We start from the raw sequence: 23,018 nt of genomic DNA, 5'->3' as shown, positions 1-23,018 counted from the left end.
GCTTTCTTCAAGTATGATTTCCTTGATGTCATCCCACAACTCATCTGGTCTTCAGTCATTAGTGTTCAATGTGTCAAATCTATTCTTGAGATGGTCTCTAAATTCAGGTAGGATATACTCAAGGTTGTACTTTGGCTCTCGTGGACTTGTTTTAATTTTCTTCAGCTTCAACTTGAACTCATATATAAGCAATTGATGGTCTGTTCTGCAGTCGGCCCCGGTCTTATTCTGACTGATGATATTGAGCATCTCCATTGTCTCTTTCTACAGAAGTAATCCATTTGATTCCTGTGTATTCCATCTGATGATGTCTATATGTATAGTCACCGTTTATGTTGTTGAGAAAAGGTATTTGCAATGAAGAAGTCATTGGTCTTGCAAAATTCTATCATGTGATCTTTGGCATTATTTGTATCACCAAGGCTATCTTTTCCAACTACCAATCCTTCTTCTTTGTTTCCAACTTGCACACTCTAATCACCAGTAATTACCAATGCATCATGATTGCATGTTTGATCAATTTCAGACTGCAGAAGTTGGTAAAAATCTTCAATTTCTTCATCTTTGGCATTAGTGGTTGGTACGTAAATTTGAATGATAGTCATAACTGTGCTTCTTTGTAGGTGTACGGATATTGTGTTATCACTGACAGCGTTGTACTGCAGGATAGATCTTGAAATGTCCTTAGTCCATAGTCCTTCAGACTATGAATGAGACACTATTTCTCTTCAATTTGTCATTCCCAGTATAGTAGACCATATGATTGTCTGATTCAAAATGGCCAATATCAATCCATTTCAGTTCATTAATGCCTAGGATATTGATCTTTATGCATTCCATTTCATTTTTGACAATTTCCAGTTTGCCTAGATTCATACTTTGTACATTACACGTTCCGATTATTAATGAATGCTTGCAGCTATTTATTCTCATTTTGAGTCGTGCCAGATGAGGAAACAGAAGTCCCTGAAGCTTTATTCCACCCATGTCATTAAGGTCAAGTCTGCTTTGAGAAGGCACTCTTCCCCAGCTGTATTTCGAGTGCCTTGCAACCTGAGGGGCTCATCTTCCAGCACTATACCAGACAATGTTTTGCTGCTATTGAGAAGGTTTTCACTGGCCAATTTTTTTAGAAGCAGATTGCTAGGTCCTTCTTCCTAGTCTGCCTTAGTCTGGAAGCTCCACTGAAACCTATTCACCATGGATGACCTTGCTGGTATTTGAAATACTGGTGGCATAGCCTGCAGCATCATAGCAACACACATGCCACCACAGCACATTTCTCACAGAACAACAATAACAATTTCAATCTTAAGGAGAAATAAACTGTTACATTTTATAAATTATGACAATATATTTTGATGTATATCATTAATCACAGCATAAATAACAATAGTTATAAACCAATTATTCCTAGTTAATGTAAGGTAGATGATGCAGAAAGTTTAATTATTTTTAGTACAGTGGGGCACAATTTAATAAACTTTTCTTTACTTGAATTCTTCCTAAATATACCTGAGAAGATTAACATCCCCAAGCACTACTTCTTTAGTACAGCAAATGATGCTAAATTCCCTAATCTGTAACTGTACATTCTTCCAACCAGATAATCCCAAACTACCTAATTGTCCTCACCCTTTTTTCTTCTCATACCTACAATACTATGTACAGTATACCCTTTACCATCTTCTAGCTCGTTTAGCTAATTTATCAAACTCTTATTAGGTACTATGTTTAATGCTAATGGCTCAGAGATAGATGATATATGCCAAGATAACATTTCTGCTCTGGTCCAGTACAGGATACAAACATTTAAACAAATGTTCAGACCATAATGTGAATATTATAATAGAATTAATACCGGGTAGTGAGTAATACTCACTGCACAAGGAAGACTTCACAAACCTAAGCCAATTCTTTAAAATGGATAGAAGTGCACCAAGTCAAAGGTGTATGTGTGTATGTGTATGTGGTGTTGTGTGTGTTGGGGGAGTGGGTAGACAGGGTTAAGAAAACCATACACAGAAAACTTCCCAGGTAGAGGAAGAACATGTTCGAAGACAGTATTTCTGAATGGCTGGATCCAGGTCTCATCATGGAGAGAGTTAAGGGCTAAGGTTGAAATTACAGTGTAATATATAGATACTGGAATAGGAGGAGTAGAGGGTGACATGGGAGCATGAACTAGGAGAGGTAAGTATCCCTAATCTGAGGTTTCAGAACAGCTTTGTGGGGCAAGTGCTCTCTACACAGAGACCTCTCTACACAGTGATTTGCACTGCCATCCATCCAGGTCCCCATGCTAGAAACCAGGCCACCAAAATGCCTTGCTTAGATCATTTCAAAGGCATTTGAAATGTTCTCCCTGACCCTACCTTGGCTCATCAAGTTCCAGACTCCACAGTCTAAAACAACTCCCCAAAGGGGAATCTTATCCCATCACTACCCTACTTAATAACCCCTAACAGTGACTTTGTCCAAATTTTACATATATTTTACAAGGACTTTTGGATATGGCTCTGCTTACTTTTCAGACTCATCTTTGGCAGTATATAATATACCCCATACTCCAAACTCCTGTAGTACTGAAATTCTTTCTTTTCCTCAAATAGGCTATGTTTTCTCTTACCTCCAAGTCTTTCTTCTGCCTACAACCAGGGCTTTAGCACAGAAGGCCAGGTTTCTCTCTTGTCTAATTCTTAGTCATTCTCCAGTTCCTTACTGTCTTAGTCACTTAGTGCTACTAAAACAGAAATACTACAAGTAAGTGGATGGCTTTAACAAAGAGAAATTTATTCTCTCATAGTCTAGGAGGCTAAAGTCTGAATTCAGTGTGCCAGCTCCAGGGCAAGGCTTTCTCTCTCCGTTGGCTCTTGGGGAAGGTCCTTGTCATCAATCTTCCCCTGGTCTAGGAGATTCTCAGTGCAGAGATACCAGGTCCAAAGGACAGGATTGCCTCCTCCTTCTTCATTCTTGGTGAAATAAGGTCCCCTTGTCTTTCTGCTGCTTCTCTCTTTTACATCTCAAAAGAGATAGACTTAAAACACAGCCTAACCTTGTTGACTGAGTCCTGCCTCATTAACATACGTGCCTCTAATCTTGCCTCATTAACATCATAGAGGTAGGATTTACAATATATAGGAAAATCACATCAGATGACAAAATGGTGGACAATCACACAATACTGGGACTCATGGCCTAGCCAAGTTGACACATAATTTTGGGGGACACAATTCAATCCAAAACACCTACTTAGATGTAATTTCTTCTGCAAAGGAGGTCCTGACTCCTCAAATTCAACTCAGTGCCTCTCCTAGTGTTCATACTGCACTGTGTCCTTCTATCAGACCCAACTTAAACTTCTAATGAACAATCCTTCCCAACCAGACTAATGCCTGTGAGAAGCACAGACCACATCTGTCTTCATTCTTGCATTTCTAGTTGCCATAGTTTTCATGGAGGTATGCTTCCTGGTGCATATCTTTATCATTCCACGTGTTTTATTATATGTTAATATCTATCTTATGTAACTGCTTTACTCACTGGACTGGGCTTTTTAGAGAAGAGACCACATTTTATTCATTTTTGCACCCTCAGTGCACACACAGTAGGTCTTTAATAAATGGATGAAATAAAGTTTCCATATTAGTTTGGCAAATCTAGCACTTTAATCAGATTAGTCACTTCAGTGATCAGAAGACTATAATGGTTAAGATTGTGTGTCAACTTGGCTGGGCCACGATTCTCAGTGTTTTGGCAGTCATATAATGTTGTGATCACTTCCCTGTTGAGATCTGATACTTGATCGCCCTCATGATGAGATCTGTTGTGAGTAGCCAATCAGTTGAATGGGAGTTTCCTTGGGTGTGCAGGCATCTAGCTCTGTTGTTTAGCACACGGTAAATAATAAATTCATGTTGATGACGAAATGAAGAATCCTATGCATTAGAATTATTCCCTTGTTTTATGGGTAAGGAAATTGAGTTAAAGACAGAATAAGTAACCTGTCTAAGACCATACAGTTTAATCAATTACAGAAATCTAAATCACCTTTCTTCTCTTTTCTGGTTGAAAAACTTATTTTTTTTTCAAAACCAAGATAATATGACATATTTTTAGGAAAACCTTTCCTGACCTCCCCAGCATCCCAGTCCTATCCCTTCTTTCAATAAAATGAATCATCCCTTTATACATGTGGCTTATGATTACTTACATCATTGCACTAATCAGCCTGTTGTTGTAATGTGTTTAATGTCTCTCCACTTTTCTGGACACCCCTCTAGTACAGAACCTATGTCTTTTTCATTTCTGCATTCTCAGTGCTTCGTATATAACTGGTGCTCAAACTATTTGCTGAGTTCATTTGAAAAGTCAGTGTTTAGACACAGTGTTAAAATATTACCTTAAACTTGTATTTCATTTTTATAATCATTCAGGTACTATAACCAATAATAATAATAATAAAACATGTAAATCTAATGAACCTATACATGCCTTTTCTGAGTAAACCATATATTGATTCATGCCACAGATCTTTCGGATCTACCTTCTGTTCTCACCACTCAACTGAAACAGCCCTCTGGAAGGCCTCCAGGGACATCCAATTCAGTGGCTCCTATTGTTTTTCCTCCTCCTCCATCTCCCTTTGCAGACTTCAAAATGATCCACTGTCACCCTTTGGTGTACTCTGGAACTGGACGTGTCATTTCCACTGCGTTCTCTGGCTCTGTCAGCATCCTCTCTGCACTTCTTCACTGCTGTCCCTCCTTCTATCCTGGAGAGACAACAGAGGAAGGCTCAAGCCCCTCCTCTGTGGCCTTCTGCTGACACTGCAGATCACTGTTGGTTTCATGTGTCCACCTGCCTTTAAGGCAGAAATCTGCTTCTCTAGCACCTGAAACTGCAGAAGCTCAAAACGGAGGCTGGCCCTGTTCCTGCCCTCTGTAAAGCCCTCATACTGCTCCCCGGGAAGGCTCTCTGCATTTCCCATATCTCCCATCCTCAAACTATTCTGAATAGTGTTGAGAGGTCACTAGATGACTAAAACAGTTACCGTTCATTATTATTTCTTGGGACTAAGTTTCTGACTTATCTTTTTTTTTTTTAACCTTGTCATCTAAGTTATTCTCTTAACATCAAGACTCACAGATCTCTATATCAAAAGCATAAAAAATACTAATAATGAGGATACAGACAATTGCTTTTAGGTGCATACTTTAAGACTTATCAAATATTTACTATTAATAAAAAGCTATATATACTCAAACCACAGCCTAAGCTACCCTGAGACCAGAACTAGATGGTGCCAGGCTACCACTACAGACCATTTTAACCAGGGCTGCAATAGAAGCACCCTGATAGAATGGTGAAAAAAGTGAAACAATCTCAAATTCCTCAAAAAACAAAAGGCCTACTGGACTGGCTGAGATTGAAGGACCCCTCTAGACTATGCGCAGAGATACTCTTCAAACCTTGAACCGAAACTAACCCTTGAGGTCACCTTGTAGCTATAATAACAAATGAGCTCAAAAACTAATGAACATCAACCATAAGTACAGCACTCCTTTAAAAAAATCACCTATATGAAACCAATAAGAACTCAGTTGCTAACTGAAAGGTCAGCAGTTCAAATCCACCAGCCACTCCTTGGAAACCCTATGGGGCAGTTCTACTCTGTCATATAGGGTCCCTATGAGTCAGAATTGACTCGATGGTAATGGGTTTGGTTTTGGTTTACGTGAAACCAAACAGTCAGCAATTACTTTAAAACAAATATGAGAATGTAAGGGGGCAGGGAAACTAGATTAATGAAAACAGAACAACCAGAATGGAAATAATGACAGTGTTCATGCATTGTGAAGAATATAACTAATGTCACTGAACAACTTGTGTAGACATTGTTGAATGGGAACATAAACTACTGTGTAAACCTTCACCGAAACACAATAAAATATTATTTTAGAAAAAGCAATCTAGAACATAACACTGAGAAAATTAGAATGTATAGCTCTTGGACTCTGGTATTAAAGTACTTTCTCAGACATACCGTATTTTTACACAAATAACACATGACTTCTATATTTGCTTACCAACCATGCCCTCCTTCTGTGACGTATTTTTGTAAGTGTGCTATGCTAATTTTTTTTACTGCAGCATGTAAAAAAATTGACATAACAGCACTTATGAAAATACCTTATGGGGGAAGGGCACGGTTGGCAAACAAATGTAGAAGGTGCATGTTATTTGCATAAAAATACATCAATTTTTCTTCTTTTCCCAAATTTGGGTCAATATTAAGTGTTTCAAGGAGTCCTGATAATACCAATTATTTTGAATCATTTACATACATGTCTACTTCTAGGTATTTCAACTATATGTCTGTCTTTCAGAGCTCCTCTACCATTCTTAACACACCTACGGACCAGGTTGATAATTTTAACCATTTGACCACATTCCAAATGAGAGAACACAAATGCAAAACAAACACACAAAAATAAAACAAAACAAAAACCACAAATAAACAATAAAAATGAAAACATACAAAATAAAATTCCATGTAATTTTGACCTATTGATGAAACATCAAATAAAGAAAGGGCAGCAACTGGTAAGTTTTCTTTGTTCTGCATTTTCATCAAAGACACAACCTATAACTCTAACCAGACTATTCATGAATGCATAAAATTGATTGCTGGAAATGCCAGTTGAGATTTTGTACTGATCCACATGAACTTTTACATGCTTAAAAAGGAACCGAAAGTGCATACTTTGCTATGTGTGGGGAATTAGAATCAACTTCACCTTGTACATTTCAGGGTATAAATTATAGAAAACTCTCATCTTCTCCATTCTCCTAAAATAACGAATGTGAAATAACCAGATTATGAACTAACACAGGTCTGGAGCATGCACAGTAGGCGCTCATAAATGATGACTCTGACCTCCCTTTTCCTGTAATAATATATAAGGAATATAAGCATATTTAATGGTAAGATGGCTACATTAATAATTGAAAAGGACACTGATTTGCGAGTTAGGAGCCACATGGGTGAGTCTGTTTCTTCATTTGTAAAGTGAGGGAGTTTCCGATTTTTAAAATTATATAATTCTATAAAAGAGTCCATTTTACAATCCCTAAGCAAGGTGGGAGCTTCCAGACTTAGACAAACTAGGATAAAAGACTGGATGGTCTACTTTTGAATATTAGCCAATGAAAACCCTATCGATCACTACAGAATACTAAGCGATGCCGGAAGATGTGCCCTCGGTTTGAATACTCAGTGGCCACAACAATGGGCTTGAGCACACCAACTATGGTGAGGATGATGCAGGAGCAGGCACTGTTTTGTTCTTTTGTGCACGAGGTCACCATGACTTTGAGCTGACTGGATGGCAAGTAACAACAAAAACAAGCAAGGTGGGTCTTTTTTCCATGAAAGCATTACACACATTTAAATTTAGATTGCAAATATGATAAAACAAACAAATAACAACAACCAAAAAAAACCCATTGTTGACGATTCGATTCTGACTCATAGCGACCATACAGAACAGAGTGAGACTGCCCCATTGGGTTTCCAAGGCTGTAATCTTTATGGAAGCAGACTGCCACTTCTTTCTCCCGAAAAGCAAAATGGCTGGTGGGTTCAAACCAATGAGTTTTCAGTTAGCAGCCAAGCCTTTAACCACTTCAGGGCTCTTTGCAAATATGATAGACGCTATAAAAAGCAATCAGTCAGATTATATTATAGCCTTCTTGCAAGTCTTTCAGTTAAAAAAGAAAAATCTACCAAGGACATAAGAAAAAAACATTTCCAATAATTAGCAGAACTGAAGTCCATGTAACTTGTAAGAATAAAATGTACTGTTCATATATATGTGTATGTATTCGTATGTGTGTATATACACTCTGTCTCCTTTCCTCCTTCTATACATGTAATATATATATCTAATATATATATTGTGTACATGTAAAATACATGCAGATGCTACTTTAAATTGGTAATTAAAATGTCAATTGAAAATTTACTCTAGGGGCTTTGTAAAGACCCACCCTAACTCAATTATCCACGTGTTTACATTTATCCACTAAAGCAGAGAATGGATGTTTTGTAGGCATGGTTTGTTTTCCAGTAGAGACATGTGGTATACTATTTTAATTTTTTTGAAAAAATAATTCATATAGAAATGCAAACCAAATATTAGTACGAGAAATGCCACAGCAAGTACTTGGCATTTGTCAAGGAATTATTTACTAACCACATTAGATGCTGTGCCTCTTGCATAGCTTGCCTGTCACAATTACTGTATAGTCCATAGAGATGACTAGTCTTATATACCATCGGCCAGTGCAGTGTAAAGGAAAGCACTTGGGATGCAGATTCATAAGATCTGGGTTTAATACTAGGCTCTATCACTTAACTAACCATATAACTAATGTCAGTTAAATCGTTTAACATCCACAAGACTTATTTCCTTGTGTTTAAATAAGGCTGATACTTAAACATGGTCTCCTAACCACATTGAGTTGGTTTGAGTTATGAATATAAAAGCATTATATAAATGTTCATCTTTATTAGCGCTGATACAGCATTCCAATATCAGCACTTTATATATAATTTATATAACCTTTATATCTTATATGAAGCCCTGATGGCACAGTGGTTAAGAGCTCAGCTGCTAACCAACAGGTTGGCAGTTCAAATCCACTAGATGCTCCTTGCAAATCCTGTGCAGCAGTACTACACTGTCCTATAGGCTCATTACAAGTTGGAATCGACTCAAAGGCAATGGGTTTGGTTTTGGTTTTTATATCTTATGTATCCTTCATATATTCTGTGGCTGTTAGCTTTGTTCACACCCTCCATGTGCTATCCAATCAAACACCCAATTCTGCCCATTTAACCTTATAAATATTTCCTAAATCTATGCTCTCCTCTCCAGCCTACTGCTACCACACTAATGCAGGTCCTCATTGCATTCCTCTTCCCTTCTTATGTCACTTAAGGCCATCGAGTGCTCTACCTCAAACACAATCTTAACATGCTATTTTCTTATTCAATATTCTTCAGTGATTCCATGTCAACTACAGAGTGAATCCCAAGCTTTAGAAAAAGGTATTCAAAGCCCACCCTAGCCTGGCTTCCTGCACCACCTCTCCAGACCTCTCTTTCATTATCTCCTTCTAAGCATTTTTAATCCTTATCTCCATACTTCTGTTCATCACGTTTTGCCTGGATGGAATTCCTTACTCCCTATCAAGTGACTATCTCCTACTTAACTATTAAGAATTAACTCAGGAACCTCCCAAGGCATGGCTGGTAGGCCCAGAAGGCGCTCTGATATACACATCAGTTTCCATATTATGACCCACTTACTTATTTTCTGGCCAGGATCTGAGTTCTTAGTGGCTGAGCCTTTTTTTTTTTTTTCTTTTTAATTCTTTGTCCTCCTAACACCTAAGACAGTACCTAATACACTAGGCACATTTGTTGAATATGTACTGTTGTTTCTACTCTGCACAAGATCTGTGCCAAAATCTCTACATAACAACAGGAAGCCAGATATTGCAATCATCAAACTGAAACAATAATGAGCTGGAACATCAACATAACAAACACCAAGATAATACAGTTCCAAAAAACAACTCACTGCTTTTAGCTCTTAAAAGGCAATTTCATTACACCTAAATCCTTAAAAGGGATGTTTTAAAAGTCTCACTGCTTCCATTTATCATATATAAATGAGATTATGTAGCAATTATTAGTGGTAATTATGATTGATATTTTACAAACTTTAATTTGAATGGTAATATTCATTTTGGTAAAAATTTAAAGAAGAGATTAATTGAAGAAATGTCACATGAAGTACATTGGAAAAAAATTAGTATTTATATAGAGTTAAGATTGAGGGGTTTTGGAACTCAGCCAAACACCAAATATGCAACAATCACAGTGACACGTTCACCCTTACACAATAATCACCCTATACCTCTATTATTATTTGGACTGTTATTCTTTTGGGAGATTGATTTAGAATATTTTAGCGTATTATGTAAACATGCAGCTGGGTCACAAATACTAAAAGAAAAAGAGAAAACTAAAAAGAAAAAAAATCAGTGATACAATGTTTCTAAGTTCTTAATTTCTATCCACTAGTGTTCTAGAGGTTTTTTTTTGTTCTTATTAATAATTTAAAAACATGTCTATACCCAGATTTGTCTCTTCTTGCTCTTTTTTCTTCTTCTAAGTAAAACTAGTTCCCTTAACATACTCTCATGAGTCCTACTATCTAAGCTCTTAATCATCATTTCTATTCTCTTCTGAGCCCTAGTCTTACTAGTAGTCCTCTAAAAATATGGTTATCCGAAAGCAGAAAATAACTATCACCTAAACACTTTCAGGAAACCCTGGTGGCGTAGTGGTTAAGAGCTATGCCAAAAGGTCAGCAGTTCAAATTCACCAGGCACTCCTTGGAAACCCTACGGGGCAGTTCTACTCTGTCCTGTAGAGTCAGAATCGACTCAAAGGCAATGGGTTTGGTTTTTTTTTAAAACACTTTCAAGGCGATATATTTAGTCTTTAGATTGGTTGATATGATTCCTCACTAGTTTATTGTGTGAATTTACATAATAATAAGCAATCAGGAAATGGCATAGTCCAGCTCAGCTATTCTTTTTAGGCATTTCTATTCACTATTCATTTTTTTCAAAGTGATTTATAATCATTTTTGTTTGATATTACTCATAATAAAACTGGAAGATAGTTCAATATTAAACTCACAGGAATCTAAGCTTCTCAGAGAATCTATATAATTAAGCTTTTATATTCCCCCAAGGAAGAACAGAGGCTGGTCTCAAAAATTCTAGCAGGAAAAAAAAAAAAAGATAATAGTGTTATTTTATAAAGTTGCACAGAAATGATAGAATATTCCTAAGTACTACAAAATATACGAATTGAACAATGGTCAAGGTGTGGTGGGTGCGAAATCTTTAGTATGAAGTTCACCTGATAGCCTTGGGGTAAATCAAGTCTTGATCCAGAGCCACCAGGAAACCAAGTGCACTCTACATAAAGATTCAGAATGCAAAAAAGAATCCTTAAAAAAGAAAAGGAATTCCAGACTGTCTCCTTCACAATTAAAATGACTCAGCTTTCCCATCTTAACCTCTACAATTGTAACTAATCCAGTTTCCCACTAATTATTCTAATTCTTCTTCTGCCATGTGTTTTGAACGCAGATCTTAACATTAATTTCCCTAACCTTAGTCCAAGTTTAGGCTTATGTCACTTCACCTCAAAATCAAAACCAAACCCACTGCCGTCCAGTCAATTTCAACTCAGAGTGACCCTATAGGACAGAGTAGAAATGCCCCATAGGATTTTCAAGGCTGTAATTTTCATGGAAGCAGATTGCCACATCTTTCTCCTGTGGAGTGGCTGGTGGGTTTGAACCACTGGTCTTTTGGTTAACAGTTGCACACTTAACCACTGCGCCACCAGGCCTCCTCTCACTTCACCTACTGATAATTTAACCACTTACATCAGTTAGAAATGTCCAACATTTTAGCTTCTAAGATCTCTCTTTCCTGGTATCATCCTTTTTATCTGGCTGCCTTAGTTTTATCTTTGGGTGGTTCTTCCTCCACAAACTCCTCTTCTGCCATGAGTTTCTTATAGGTTGATATTCTGCAGGATAATATATTTTGACTCTCTTCTCTCCTCAAATGATGTCAGCAATAGCTTCAAGCAGCTCCTCTATTCTGATGGCTTTCAAAAATTTCTGTCTCCAACCTTCTTTTCTAAGCTGACACGTATAACCCCAATGGGAATGAAACATCTCCAATTGATATTGCATAGATACTATAACCTTCACATGTCAAAATCTGTTTCTCCTTCAAATGTTTCTTATTCTGAGTCTTGGTAAATGGAACCATCTACTTAGCTGACCAAGCCAAAAATCTTGAAGTCATCCTAGAGTTTTCTCCTTTACTTCACTTCTCACATTCAATAAACCTTTCTTTATTTTTTCAGAAGTGTTTATTGAGAAACTGCTGTGTACCAGATATATAGACAGATGCCAGACATACTGTAGTAAGCAAGGTAGTCATCGTCCTTGTACTCTAATGGAATATAGAGAGATAAGGAGGGTATTCATATTGTAGTGGATATGAAAGACGCCCCTGGAGTTTTGCACTGTACAACCTGTGACGCTGTATATAGTGGCTATATTGTGACACTCTAAATATAATATCCAAAAAAAAAAGAAAGTAACATTTTCAGTATTTTTTTATAATGTCTCTGCTTTCCATTCCTACTGTCATTTACTTGATTCCAACTGTCATTATTTTTCTTCTGATTGCCACAAGAGCTCTCTAACAAGTTTCCTTGTCCCCCCTTTTCTAGTTTCTAGCTTACTCATCCACCACAATGTTGTCAGAATAATCTTTCTAAAATCCCAAGCTAAGTATAACCTTCTTATGCTAAACTCTACCTATGGGATAAAATCCAAAGTCCTTAAAATGGCCTACAAAGCTTTTCTTGATGGAGCCCCTTTATCCCTTATTCCTCCAAACCTTTTCTCTGCTGTGGCCATGACAAGCTCCTTGCAAGCCTGCCTACCAGGCATGTTCTCTCATGACTCTATGCCTCAAGACATACTTAAAGTTCTATCATGAATAATCCTCCCCATCTGAATAACTCCTGCTTACCCTTCCATACTCAACCCTGGCATCAAGCTCTCTGTACAGTCTTCCTTAACAATCATTATAGTCCCTTGGGTGCCCCATCTCTGTTCTCTCATTTTACTCAGCCCATGAGTCTATCACAGCACTTATGAAATCAGATTGCAGTCACAAGTTTAAACCTTTCTCTCCTGTTAGACTATGAGCTTTGAAGGGCGGGGCTCTGCTTTGCCCATTTCCATATTTTTGAGTACTACCACAGTGCCTTGCATGTTAGAGTCTCTCAGAAAATATTCGGTGAGTAAGTTAATTGGGGGCGAATAGTCTACGTTGCATAATTATGTCATTCATGTCCTAAAATGCCATGTTGTGAAGTCATAACCAGCTTAGAATGAACAATGGGTCCCTAGCCTATAAAACCAAGTAATCTTCCTGTCTGCATTCCAGTCCTTCAATTTCTGACATGAACTCACAACTGAAAAATTATGATCTTACATTTCCTTCAAAGTTCATTTCAAGAAGCATTTGCTCTAGGATGCCCTCTTTGACTACTACTACAATGGAACTATTATTTTCTTTGAACTCTTAATGTTTTAACACAGGGATGGCTATTTGCCTATACTTTCCCTAAGAAACTGTTGTATGTATATGTATCCTCTTTTCCAGACTATATATCAAGGGCCTTCTGAATAAAGACTGCCCCCTTTTTGTGTTGTCTCTGGTACCTAACACTTTACTGCAAACGTGTGACAGGTACTTAATATGCCCTCTTTAAAGAACGAATAAAAACAGTGCTTCGGGATTCTGTTCCCAACATTTGCTTCCAAAACTACTCTCATAAATTTAATTATTTTCCACCTTCCTCTTTGTTGATTTCTCACAGTGTCCACCACAGCGGACTATACTTAACTTCCATACACTATACTCTTCGGATTTTTTTTCTGCCTTTCTAGCTACTCCTCAATCTCTGTGCAAGCTGCTCTTCCCTCACCAGTACCACCAATTGCTGTCAAGTCAGTTCTGACTCAAGGCAACACCATGTGTGTCAGAGTAGAACTGTGCTCCACAGGGTTTCCAATGGCTGATTTTTCAGAAGTAGATGGCCTGGCCTTTCTTCCAAGGCACCTCTGGGTAGACTTGAACAATTAACCTTTTGGTTAGCAGCCAAGTATGCTAACTATTTGCACCACTCAGGGACTCCCTCTTCGTTTACCAAATCAATAAACATTCAGTTCCTCAGAGGTATCGCCTTCTCTAGGCCCATCTGCCATTTTACCCACCACATTTAGCCCAAACAATCTGTACTTTCAGAACTCCATTATAATAGAGGTAGAAAAGTAACTTCATTTCATTTATTGTGCCCAAGAATGTGTTTTAGTGACTACTGCTACTGTAATAATAGTGAACAAGGGTTTAAAGAGGAGAAGAACGTACCATTGAATCAAATTAGGAAAAGATTCAATGGATATATAGAATAAAAAGGATATTTCTTGATTTTGTTTAAGCTGTATAATGGCAGGGTTATGTGGCAGGCAGGAAAACTTAAGGGTTAATGTGTTCTGTAAAACATAACAGTGATTCAGATCACGTTAGAGAACATAAAATCATTTGTGTTTGTGTGGTATGGCTTTAAGCCATGGAAGAGGCTACCTGTGCATTTACCACAGCAAAAGTGGTAGCAATCGCCCTCAGGCAAAAGCGCTTAAGCATCTGATAATGTCTAGTGATTTGCTTAAAAGAGAATAAAAGGACATACCCTCAGGCAAGGCAGAAGATTTAAATAGAGCCAATTTAGGAAGCAGAGTGCCTCAGCAAATTCAGAAATTAATCCAGATTAAGACATTTTGCTTTTAGGATTTATGTCAAAAGACCAGTCCTCTCCTCCCTGCCTCCCTGCCACCCCTTCCCCCCCACCCCCACCATGTAATTTAGAGTTGGGGGTGGGGGACGGGAGTAAAAATGTATATTCCATAAACACCTTCATGTTCCCAAAAACATACCTTCAAAAATTGTAGAGCCGCATGTATTTTGAAAACGAGTAGAAATGCAAGCTTTTTTTGTTTGTTTAAATAAATCAGTTGGAGTAAGGGTACTGTATTCATTCTAATATAAATAGTCTAGAAATTTAGAGCGTATGTCTGAAACATGTTTCTGTCTTTTGTATAATACAGCTAATGATAAATTATTCTTCCAAGTAGTTATTTAATCCACAAATTTCATCAAGAACATTGACACAATACTCCAACATACACGGACTAAATTACTGACTGAAGTCCCCAGATCTCTAAAGCAAACTTGAGAATTTAATTGAAACTTTATTGCTATATACACCTAGCCAATCTAGGAGAAACTAGATAGTGATCTTTTTATAGTCCAAAATCGTGTACTGAGACCTAAACTTCGTATCTGAGTTCAACAAACTCCCAGAGAGAGATCCATGGAAGATTATATTAATGAGAAACTAAATTCCAGTGATTCCGTACACAAAAACACACCGACTGGTTTGTCTGAGGCATGGCCCAATTTGCTCACTGTTAGCCCAGAATTTATTCTGTTATATAGAAACACAGTAACCATGGTTATAAGTCTCTTGGTAACGTATTACTGGGATTTGTTTAAAATATTTTTACTGATGATAATCTTCATCTCATATATAAATATGTATTTCTTTGTGACCTTCATGTCCAACTCAAAATCTCTGCAAATTGTGATATGGCCTCACCTTGCTTCCATTTTCTCTCGCCTCTCGTTCCATCTTGAGGTCAGAAACTAGAAGGTTCTTATATTTGTTTTTTCCATTACTGCTGTGATCCTCTATTCTGTATTCTGAAGTCAGCTGCGCTGAGAGGGGACTGTCACTCAGGTTCAGTGGCTGCTCGTCCTGCTCCAGCCCAGTTTTGCCTTCACTGTTGGAGTCTCCCATCTCCCTGCTGTGTGCTCCCCCTGAAGCAACAGAACCATGCCCCAGAGTCTCATTGCCATTAAAGCTTTCTGCAGCAGAATCATCTGTTGGAAAGAAAAATGTATATTTTTATTTTGATTATTATGACTATTCCATTTCTACTTCAACTAGCATTTCTTGAGCTACTATTATGGGCTTGACATTCTAGCATGTAATCTTACAGGCAGTATGTAATTTAACCTTTGGAATAAGCTTGGGAAGCAGTCATTGTTATTTTTAATCCTATAGGCCAATTTATGCACAAGAAGAAGTGAAATAAGAAAGGTGAAATAGAAGAAACTGTTCAATCACAAATGCAATCTCAAAGAAAAGATTTAAATAACAAACAGAAAAAAGTAATTGTCAACTATTTTTCAAAAAGGTTTTTTCTTTTTTTTTTTTTCCATTAAGAATATCTGGATTTGGTGAAAATGCTCTGAAAAGAGCATTCACTTATACTGGGGCTGTACAAGCTTTATGGAGAGTGCTTGAGTAATGTGTACCTAAAACATTAAAGATACTCATAAACTTTGCTGCAGTCATTCTACTACTGTGACTTTTAAGCCTAAGGAGTTTAATCTTTATGTGTATCTCTGTGCAGGTAAAAAGACCTGTTGTTTCAAACAGCAAAAAATTGGAAATAAAATAAATTACTGAAAAACAGAGGATTGGCTTAATACACGTCAAAGAATGGTTAGGATATTATGTAGTCATTCAATATCCTATTCTAAAGATATGGGGAAATGTGAACCATGAATTAGTAAATGGAAAAAGCTAGCTATTAAATAGTGTGCCCAATACACCCCCATTCTGTAAAAAGAAAACATACAGACACACGAAAAAGGCTGAAAAGATACAGCCAAAATGTTAATTGTGATTTACTCTTTACCGTGTGCTAATGGGGAGCCCTAGTGATGCAGTAGTTAAGAGCTCGGCTGCTAACCAAAAAGTTGGCAGTTCAAATCCACCAGCTGCTCCTTGGAAACCCTATGGGGCAGTTCTACTCTGTTCTATAGGGTCGCTATGAGTTGGAATCGACTTAAATGCCAATGGATTTGGTTTGCTTTTGGTGAGGTAATGGATTTTTTAATATTCTTAATTATCTACAACTAATACATATTTTTGCCTAATAACAAAAAATGAAATAATGGTAGAAAAATAAGGAAGAAGGAGAAGGAGAATAAAATTTTTGGCTTTAAAATAAACAATAAGCTTGTTCAGAAAGAAGTATAGCAATGATAACTTACAGAAAGCAAAGAAACAAAGTTTACATAAAACAAAATTTCATCTTTATTTATACAAGAAGGATTTTCTATTAATTTCAGAGGATTACAATAGTGGTGCAGTGGTTAAGAGCTACAGCTGCTAACCAAAAGGTCAGCAGTTTGACTCCACCAGGCGCTCCTTGGAAACCCTACGGGACAGTTCTGTTCTGTCCTATAGGGTCACTATGACTCGGAATCCACTTGACAGGAACAGGTTTGGGTTTTTTTGTTTTTTTATAATGGGAAAAGGTCTTAAATTGTTTCCTTTAGCTAAGGCTTTTATTGAAACCATATAAATGTGAGTTAACAGGAAGTAATTATATTCAATACTTATGATTTTTTGTTTGATTTCTGAATAGTCTCAATATGCTTTATTTTTGTGGAGTGCAATGAAATATTTAATGGCTTCTAATCAATTCAATCCATGGAAATAATATTTAAATTCTGAAGGAAGTAATATAACTCATTTGTCTATTTATTCGTCTATCAACAAATATTTATTAAGTGCCTACTCTGGAGTCAACAGGCTTAAAAATTTGATCTACAGAGACTCTGCCTTCAATGAGTTCATACTTAATTAAAAGAGAGAGAAAAATAGACATTCAATTAAAATGCAGAGGGAAAAGACTGTGCAGCACGTGTGATAAAGACATCACAAAAGGCCTCCTCGGGAAGGTTACATACGAGCTAAGGTCTAAAAGATGAGTAAGCCTTAACTACATGAAGTTGAGGGACAGCATTCCTAACACACAGCCCAGCATGTGCAAAGTCACAGGCCAAAGAATATGCAAGGCAAGTGCGATGAGGGCTTTAATGCCATAAGATTAGAGTGTTGAGCGCAAAAGAGAGAGTCAAGAAAATAAACCTAGGCAGGGAAGAAGAGGATAAGTTCAGAAGTATCCTGTATGTCACAGGACTTGTATTTGAGCTTCTAAAGCAAATACAAGCAATTTTAATTTGTGGTGGGAAGTACCATGGGGATTTTTGTGTTGTAAAGGGGTCACACTGACCCCAGTGAGAACAATGGGATGAAAAGGAAACAAGATGGAAGCTGGGGAGACCAGTTAAGAGATCTAGAAGTCCTCTAACTCAGTGGTTTTGAAAGCTCAAACTAAAGCAACAACAGTGCAGAAAAGGAAAGGAGGGAACTACTAGAGAAGTAGTAAGGGAATAGAACGGGTACATGATGGTTAATTTCACACGCCAAATTGGCTAAGCTAGGGTGCTCAGCTGTTTGGCCAAATACTAGTCTAGATTCTGTTATGAAGTAGTACATATTATCAGCTGGCCTTAAGTAAAACAAATTACTCTCCATGATGTGGGTGGGTCTCATCCAATCAGTCGAAGATCTTAAGTGTAAAAAGAGGGAAGTTTCCCTAGGGAGTATATTGCCTCCAGATTATAAACAGACATCTGAGTCACAATCAACTCAACAGCAACAGTTAGACATCTTGCCTAAACTTCCCCACTCCTCTTTTCCAGTTGCCTGGCCTACATATTTGTGGACACAAGCCTATAGGAATCTCCAGCTTGTCGCCTGACCTATAGATTTTCGATTTGCCAACCTCCACAATCCACGTGAGCCAATTTCTTAAAATAAATCAGCCTTTGTCTCTTTCTCTCTCTTACTGATTGTGTTTCTTTAGAGAACCATGACTAAGGCAAGGTAGAACTGACAATGGTCAAATGAAATGTGGACACAAGGAATAGGCAAGAGTCCAGGATGAAGCCCAGTTCTCTCTTTCTGGTAAAAATGAAAACAGTGTGCATTAAGTTTAATTTTCAGTAAAATAGTATTTTTAATCAGTTTTCTAAAACACTGTTTCATAAAACTGTTAAATGTGTTCATAATGGAAAATTGTACTAGTAAATCATTTTTTATGTGCCCATTCAAGAAACCCCTCCATGTGGAGAGAAAACATACACAGGAGATTTTAGGAAACTGGCTACAAATAATATGGCATAGACTTTTCATAGCTAGTATTTTGACAAATCAAAAGCATTCTTTTAGCAATTAAATATCTGGGATTTTTGAAATGTATAAGTAGGGCAATGGTTTGTATATAATTTGGAGAATTGTGCATATTCTTTTATGGCAATTCAAATCTTATGCTAAAGTATGAAAGATCATTTCTGATTATTTAAATTACCTTTCCAAGAAAGTTCAAAGATGATGATAACAGATATATTCAAGTCCAATTATTTAACTCACAAAAAAGTGATTAAATATTTGTGTACTAGAATCCTTTAAAATAAAAATTCACTAAACACTTCATGTGAAGTAAGCTTATCAATGTTAAAAGTGTAAATAACCCTAAAGATAGACTACATTTTAAAACCAACTCTACGTTAGTATAATATAAATCTAATTTCTATTAATTAAAAATTGAACATGTTATGCTGTTTCTTCAATCTGAAATTATAATACATATCTAGTAAATAGTGTACCATATATTCCTTTTTCAGGTAAGATAAACATGATCAATTATCAGGGCAGTCTTTAATAAAAGTCCTGTGTTTATAATTTTGACATAAAATATAAACAATAAAGGAGAAATTATTTTTAGACTGAGTAGCTCACCCCAGATGTTACCAAGGTAACCAAATTCAACAGCTTTACATATTTCATTTCTGAGTAAATCAGTACATTTTATGAATAACGAATGATTTACTCATTTGTATTAAATATATATTCACATCTTTTATAATTCACATGGTAAAAGAACAAGTAATGTCACAAAATACCATTATTTTATAAATCAAAATTTAAAACAAAGTTTTCAATGTTTATATTACAAATATGCAACACAAAGCAAGGAACAGACATTAAACTGAGGACAAATTAACAATTACATATTGTCTTGTTTCGTGTAACCATGCGAACGGATTTTATTCTATCTTCCTTAAAGATATTTTTTTCAGAATTGAAAATCACAGATCTCAGGCTCCTGATTATCGTAACCAATTCACACCAGTTTGTCATTTTTAAGCGGAAACCTGCTTCCTTACCTAACATAGTTTGCTCCATCCTGAGTGGCTGCTACCATGTGGGTCCTGGGCTGCAGGGCTTTACACCAGGTGAAGTGTCTAGGTCTGTGGGTACAGCCTTCAGGCCTAGAGCAGTGGTGCTTCTCTCAAAGTTTCAGCCTGGGTGCCATAGCATATGAACCAAAGACTGTATTTAAGTCCCAAGGAAAAACACTACCTGAAGCTTTGGAAAATAAGAATGCCCAGGGTACCTAGCAACAGAGGAGAATGTGGACTGTGATGACAGGGTAGGGTGGAATTCAATGACATCAGGAGGGCAGTTGGATGTTTGGGTTTAATTTGCTCTGTGGTCAGTTTTTGATGAGACAAATTACGTGTTGTGGAGAGGGCCCTCTCAGCTAGTAGTTGGAGTGAGGTGCTTGTCTGTAAGGTCTAGTAACACTAACCAAAAACTGCACACTATTCATTTTCTTGTTTCTCCTTTCCTACCTCCCGTTCTCCTTTTCAATTAGTAGAGACCCTAAAAACACCATTTGTTTAATTATTTTTAATGTCTCACCAGCATTTTGTACTAAGGTAGTTTCATCAGCACCAAATTCTCTACAAACAGAATTAACCCATAATAGTAAACGTGTGTGCACGTGTGTGTGTGCGCGTGTACATGTGTATGTGTATAGATAGGTAGATTTAAGTAACAAAAATAAGTGTATACATGAGACCCCTGGGTAATAAAAACAGTGAACCTGCTTGGCTGCTAACTGAAAGGTTGGAGGTTCAAGTCCACCTAGAGGTATCTCGGAAGAAAGGCCTGGCAATCTACTTCCAAAAAATCAGCCATTGAAAACCCTGTGGAACATAGTTCTATTCTGACACACATGGGGTCACCATGAGTTAGAATTGATTCAACAGCAACTTTTTTTTTTAAGTATATACACAGATTTAAGTATGTATTTTTGTATGTATATATATGTGTGTGTGTGCGTGTACACACATACACACAAACAGATGTGATGTATATATATTTGAAATCTCCCAAAGCATCTGACCTACTTTCTTATTCAGTTACTCTCAGTAGCTCTTCATCATGGCTTTTGGGCCAAATGCCTTAGGCAAAATGAATAAGAAAAAAAAATCATCCTCATTTTAAAATTTGTACTAGGAGGTTTAGTCTTAAAATCGAGGTCAGATGCTCATAGCACCCAAAAAGCTTTTTATCATTTTTCCCAAAATGTACCACAGTCCTCTGCCTGCATCATTTGATGCCTCCTAAGAAAACTTCCCATAAAACTAACTTTTAAATCCAAAATATAGACGTAAATAAACTTGTTCCAAAAAAATAGTACATCAATATCCTAAAAAGAAGAACACAATAATTTAAAAAAATCCAAAACACTTGAAATTCTATTTGTGATATGAAGAGCTTAGTCCAGCTCCTCTCTCACTCCTGACCTCTGCTCTCTGTCTTCTCCTGGACACCTTATAGGACAGAGTAGAAATGACCCATAAGGTTTCCAAGGCTATAATCTTTACGGAAGCAGACTGCCACATCTTTCTTCTGTGGAGCAGTTGGTGGGTTTGAACAGCCAAACTTTTGACTAACAGCCAAGGACTTGAACAACCATGCCACCAGGGCTCCTGCTCCTAGCCATTAAAAAAAAAAACAACAAAACATTGCCATCGAGTCAATTCCAACTCACAGCGACCCTATAGGACAGAGTAGAACTGCCCCACAGGATTTCCAAGGAGTGGCTAGTGGATTTGAACTGCCAGCCTTTTGGTTAGCAGCTGTAGCTCTTAACCACTGTGCAAACAGGGCTCCATAAAAATGGAAGCTTAGAGGCAGGACCAAGATGGCAGAGTAGTCAGCGGCTTCTGGTGGACCCTCTTACAACAAAAACCCGAAAAAACAAGTGATTCGAGTATATGTGGCAATCTGGGAACCCTGAACATCAAAGGCACAGTTGAGGAACTGGACTGAGTGCCAGGAAGAGGGAGAGACGGTTTGGAAGCAGCAAGGAGTTGCCAGACCTGACCCGGTGAGAGCCTGAGCCCTTCAGGTCTGATCAGCTCGGGGGTGAGTGGTGAGGCAGGCAAGCAGCCATGCTCAGGAGGTGCATTTTCCACACCAGGAGAGACCCAGCACCAGAGACTCTACACAGCCACCCAGAACCAGTGAGAAGCAGCCCTCCACGAAAGATGAGTATTTGTGTACGGCTTACCACGCAGATCAAAAACACCCTCCTTAGGGAAAAACCTCTATCCCATTTACCTCCCCGCTCCCTGCTCTGCACTGGGTCCTGGACAGGCTTCAGCAATTGCCGAGTCCCCTAGGCCAGAAGTAGGATCCGTCACATGCCTGGAGCCATTCTCCCTGCCTTGGAGAGTGAACAAATTAACAAACAGAAGAAAAAATAAACGGCAGGCTCCCCTAAGACAGGAACCCAGGGTAGGCACAGCTCCTTTGCCTAGGCACAGGCATAAGGGATCCATGGACTTTGAGTGCCTTTCTGCCTGCATAGACTTGTGTGGGCCCATCTCAATGGAGAAGGCCCTCATTACCGCAGTACAACAGGGTACATATCGGAACTCTACCTTTAACTGTTTCAGCTGTGAATTGGCAGGTTCTTGACATTTGACATTGCTCTGCTCATTAAGCAGGGTCTTCACCTACCCACATCAGGGGCCTGAGGACTGGTGGCTCCAGCCATGGCACCTAGTCACCTGCGATAGGGGTCCATGAATAAGAGGTGCCCCCCAGTCCTTACAGCCAACAGCATGAGGTACTCATAGTTTGGCTGCAAAACACATCCACCTACGTGCTCTAGGGAACAGGGACACGCCTTCCTCCTGGATATTTCGGGGTGGCCATCAGACCCCACCTTGCTCAGAGTGTGTCCTCCTGCTGCAGCCAGATGCCTGTGCCTACACCAATCACCTATGCATGTTTAGGACTGTAAGTGAGAGCCTAGATCACACACTTGGTGGCTATCTACCTAGGCAACTGAGCTGAATCCATATAGGAGTGGGTGGACTCCTGAGCTCACAAACCTAGTAACAGATCTAACTACCTGGTGACAGGACATTAGAGCTTCAAAGGAGCCAATAATCAAACTAGCTCATACGAGCAGCCTATTTGGGCATAT

At 38.0% G+C, this 23,018-nt stretch overlaps 1 protein-coding gene across 12 annotated transcripts in view; it reads right to left on the bottom strand.

Moving 5' to 3' along the window:
* The window catches only part of NOL4 (nucleolar protein 4), a 392,270-nt gene that overhangs the window by 140,545 nt on the left and 228,707 nt on the right, over positions 1–23,018 (bottom strand). For 11 of the 12 annotated variants that reach the window (XM_023741176.1, XM_004386883.1, XM_023741173.1 and 8 more), the window contains one exon: positions 15,404–15,687. In XM_023741176.1, coding sequence (XP_023596944.1) covers positions 15,404–15,687 — 284 coding nt within the window. Of the gene's footprint in view, positions 1–15,403; positions 15,688–19,896; positions 19,916–23,018 lie in introns of those variants that run through there. The other variant, XM_023741177.1, reaches the window with a different exon arrangement.

Source organism: Trichechus manatus, unplaced genomic scaffold, assembly GCF_000243295.1.
Source record: "Trichechus manatus latirostris isolate Lorelei unplaced genomic scaffold, TriManLat1.0 scaffold00175, whole genome shotgun sequence".
NCBI lineage: Eukaryota > Metazoa > Chordata > Mammalia > Sirenia > Trichechidae > Trichechus > Trichechus manatus.
This window is presented reverse-complemented; position numbering and strand designations above follow the sequence as displayed.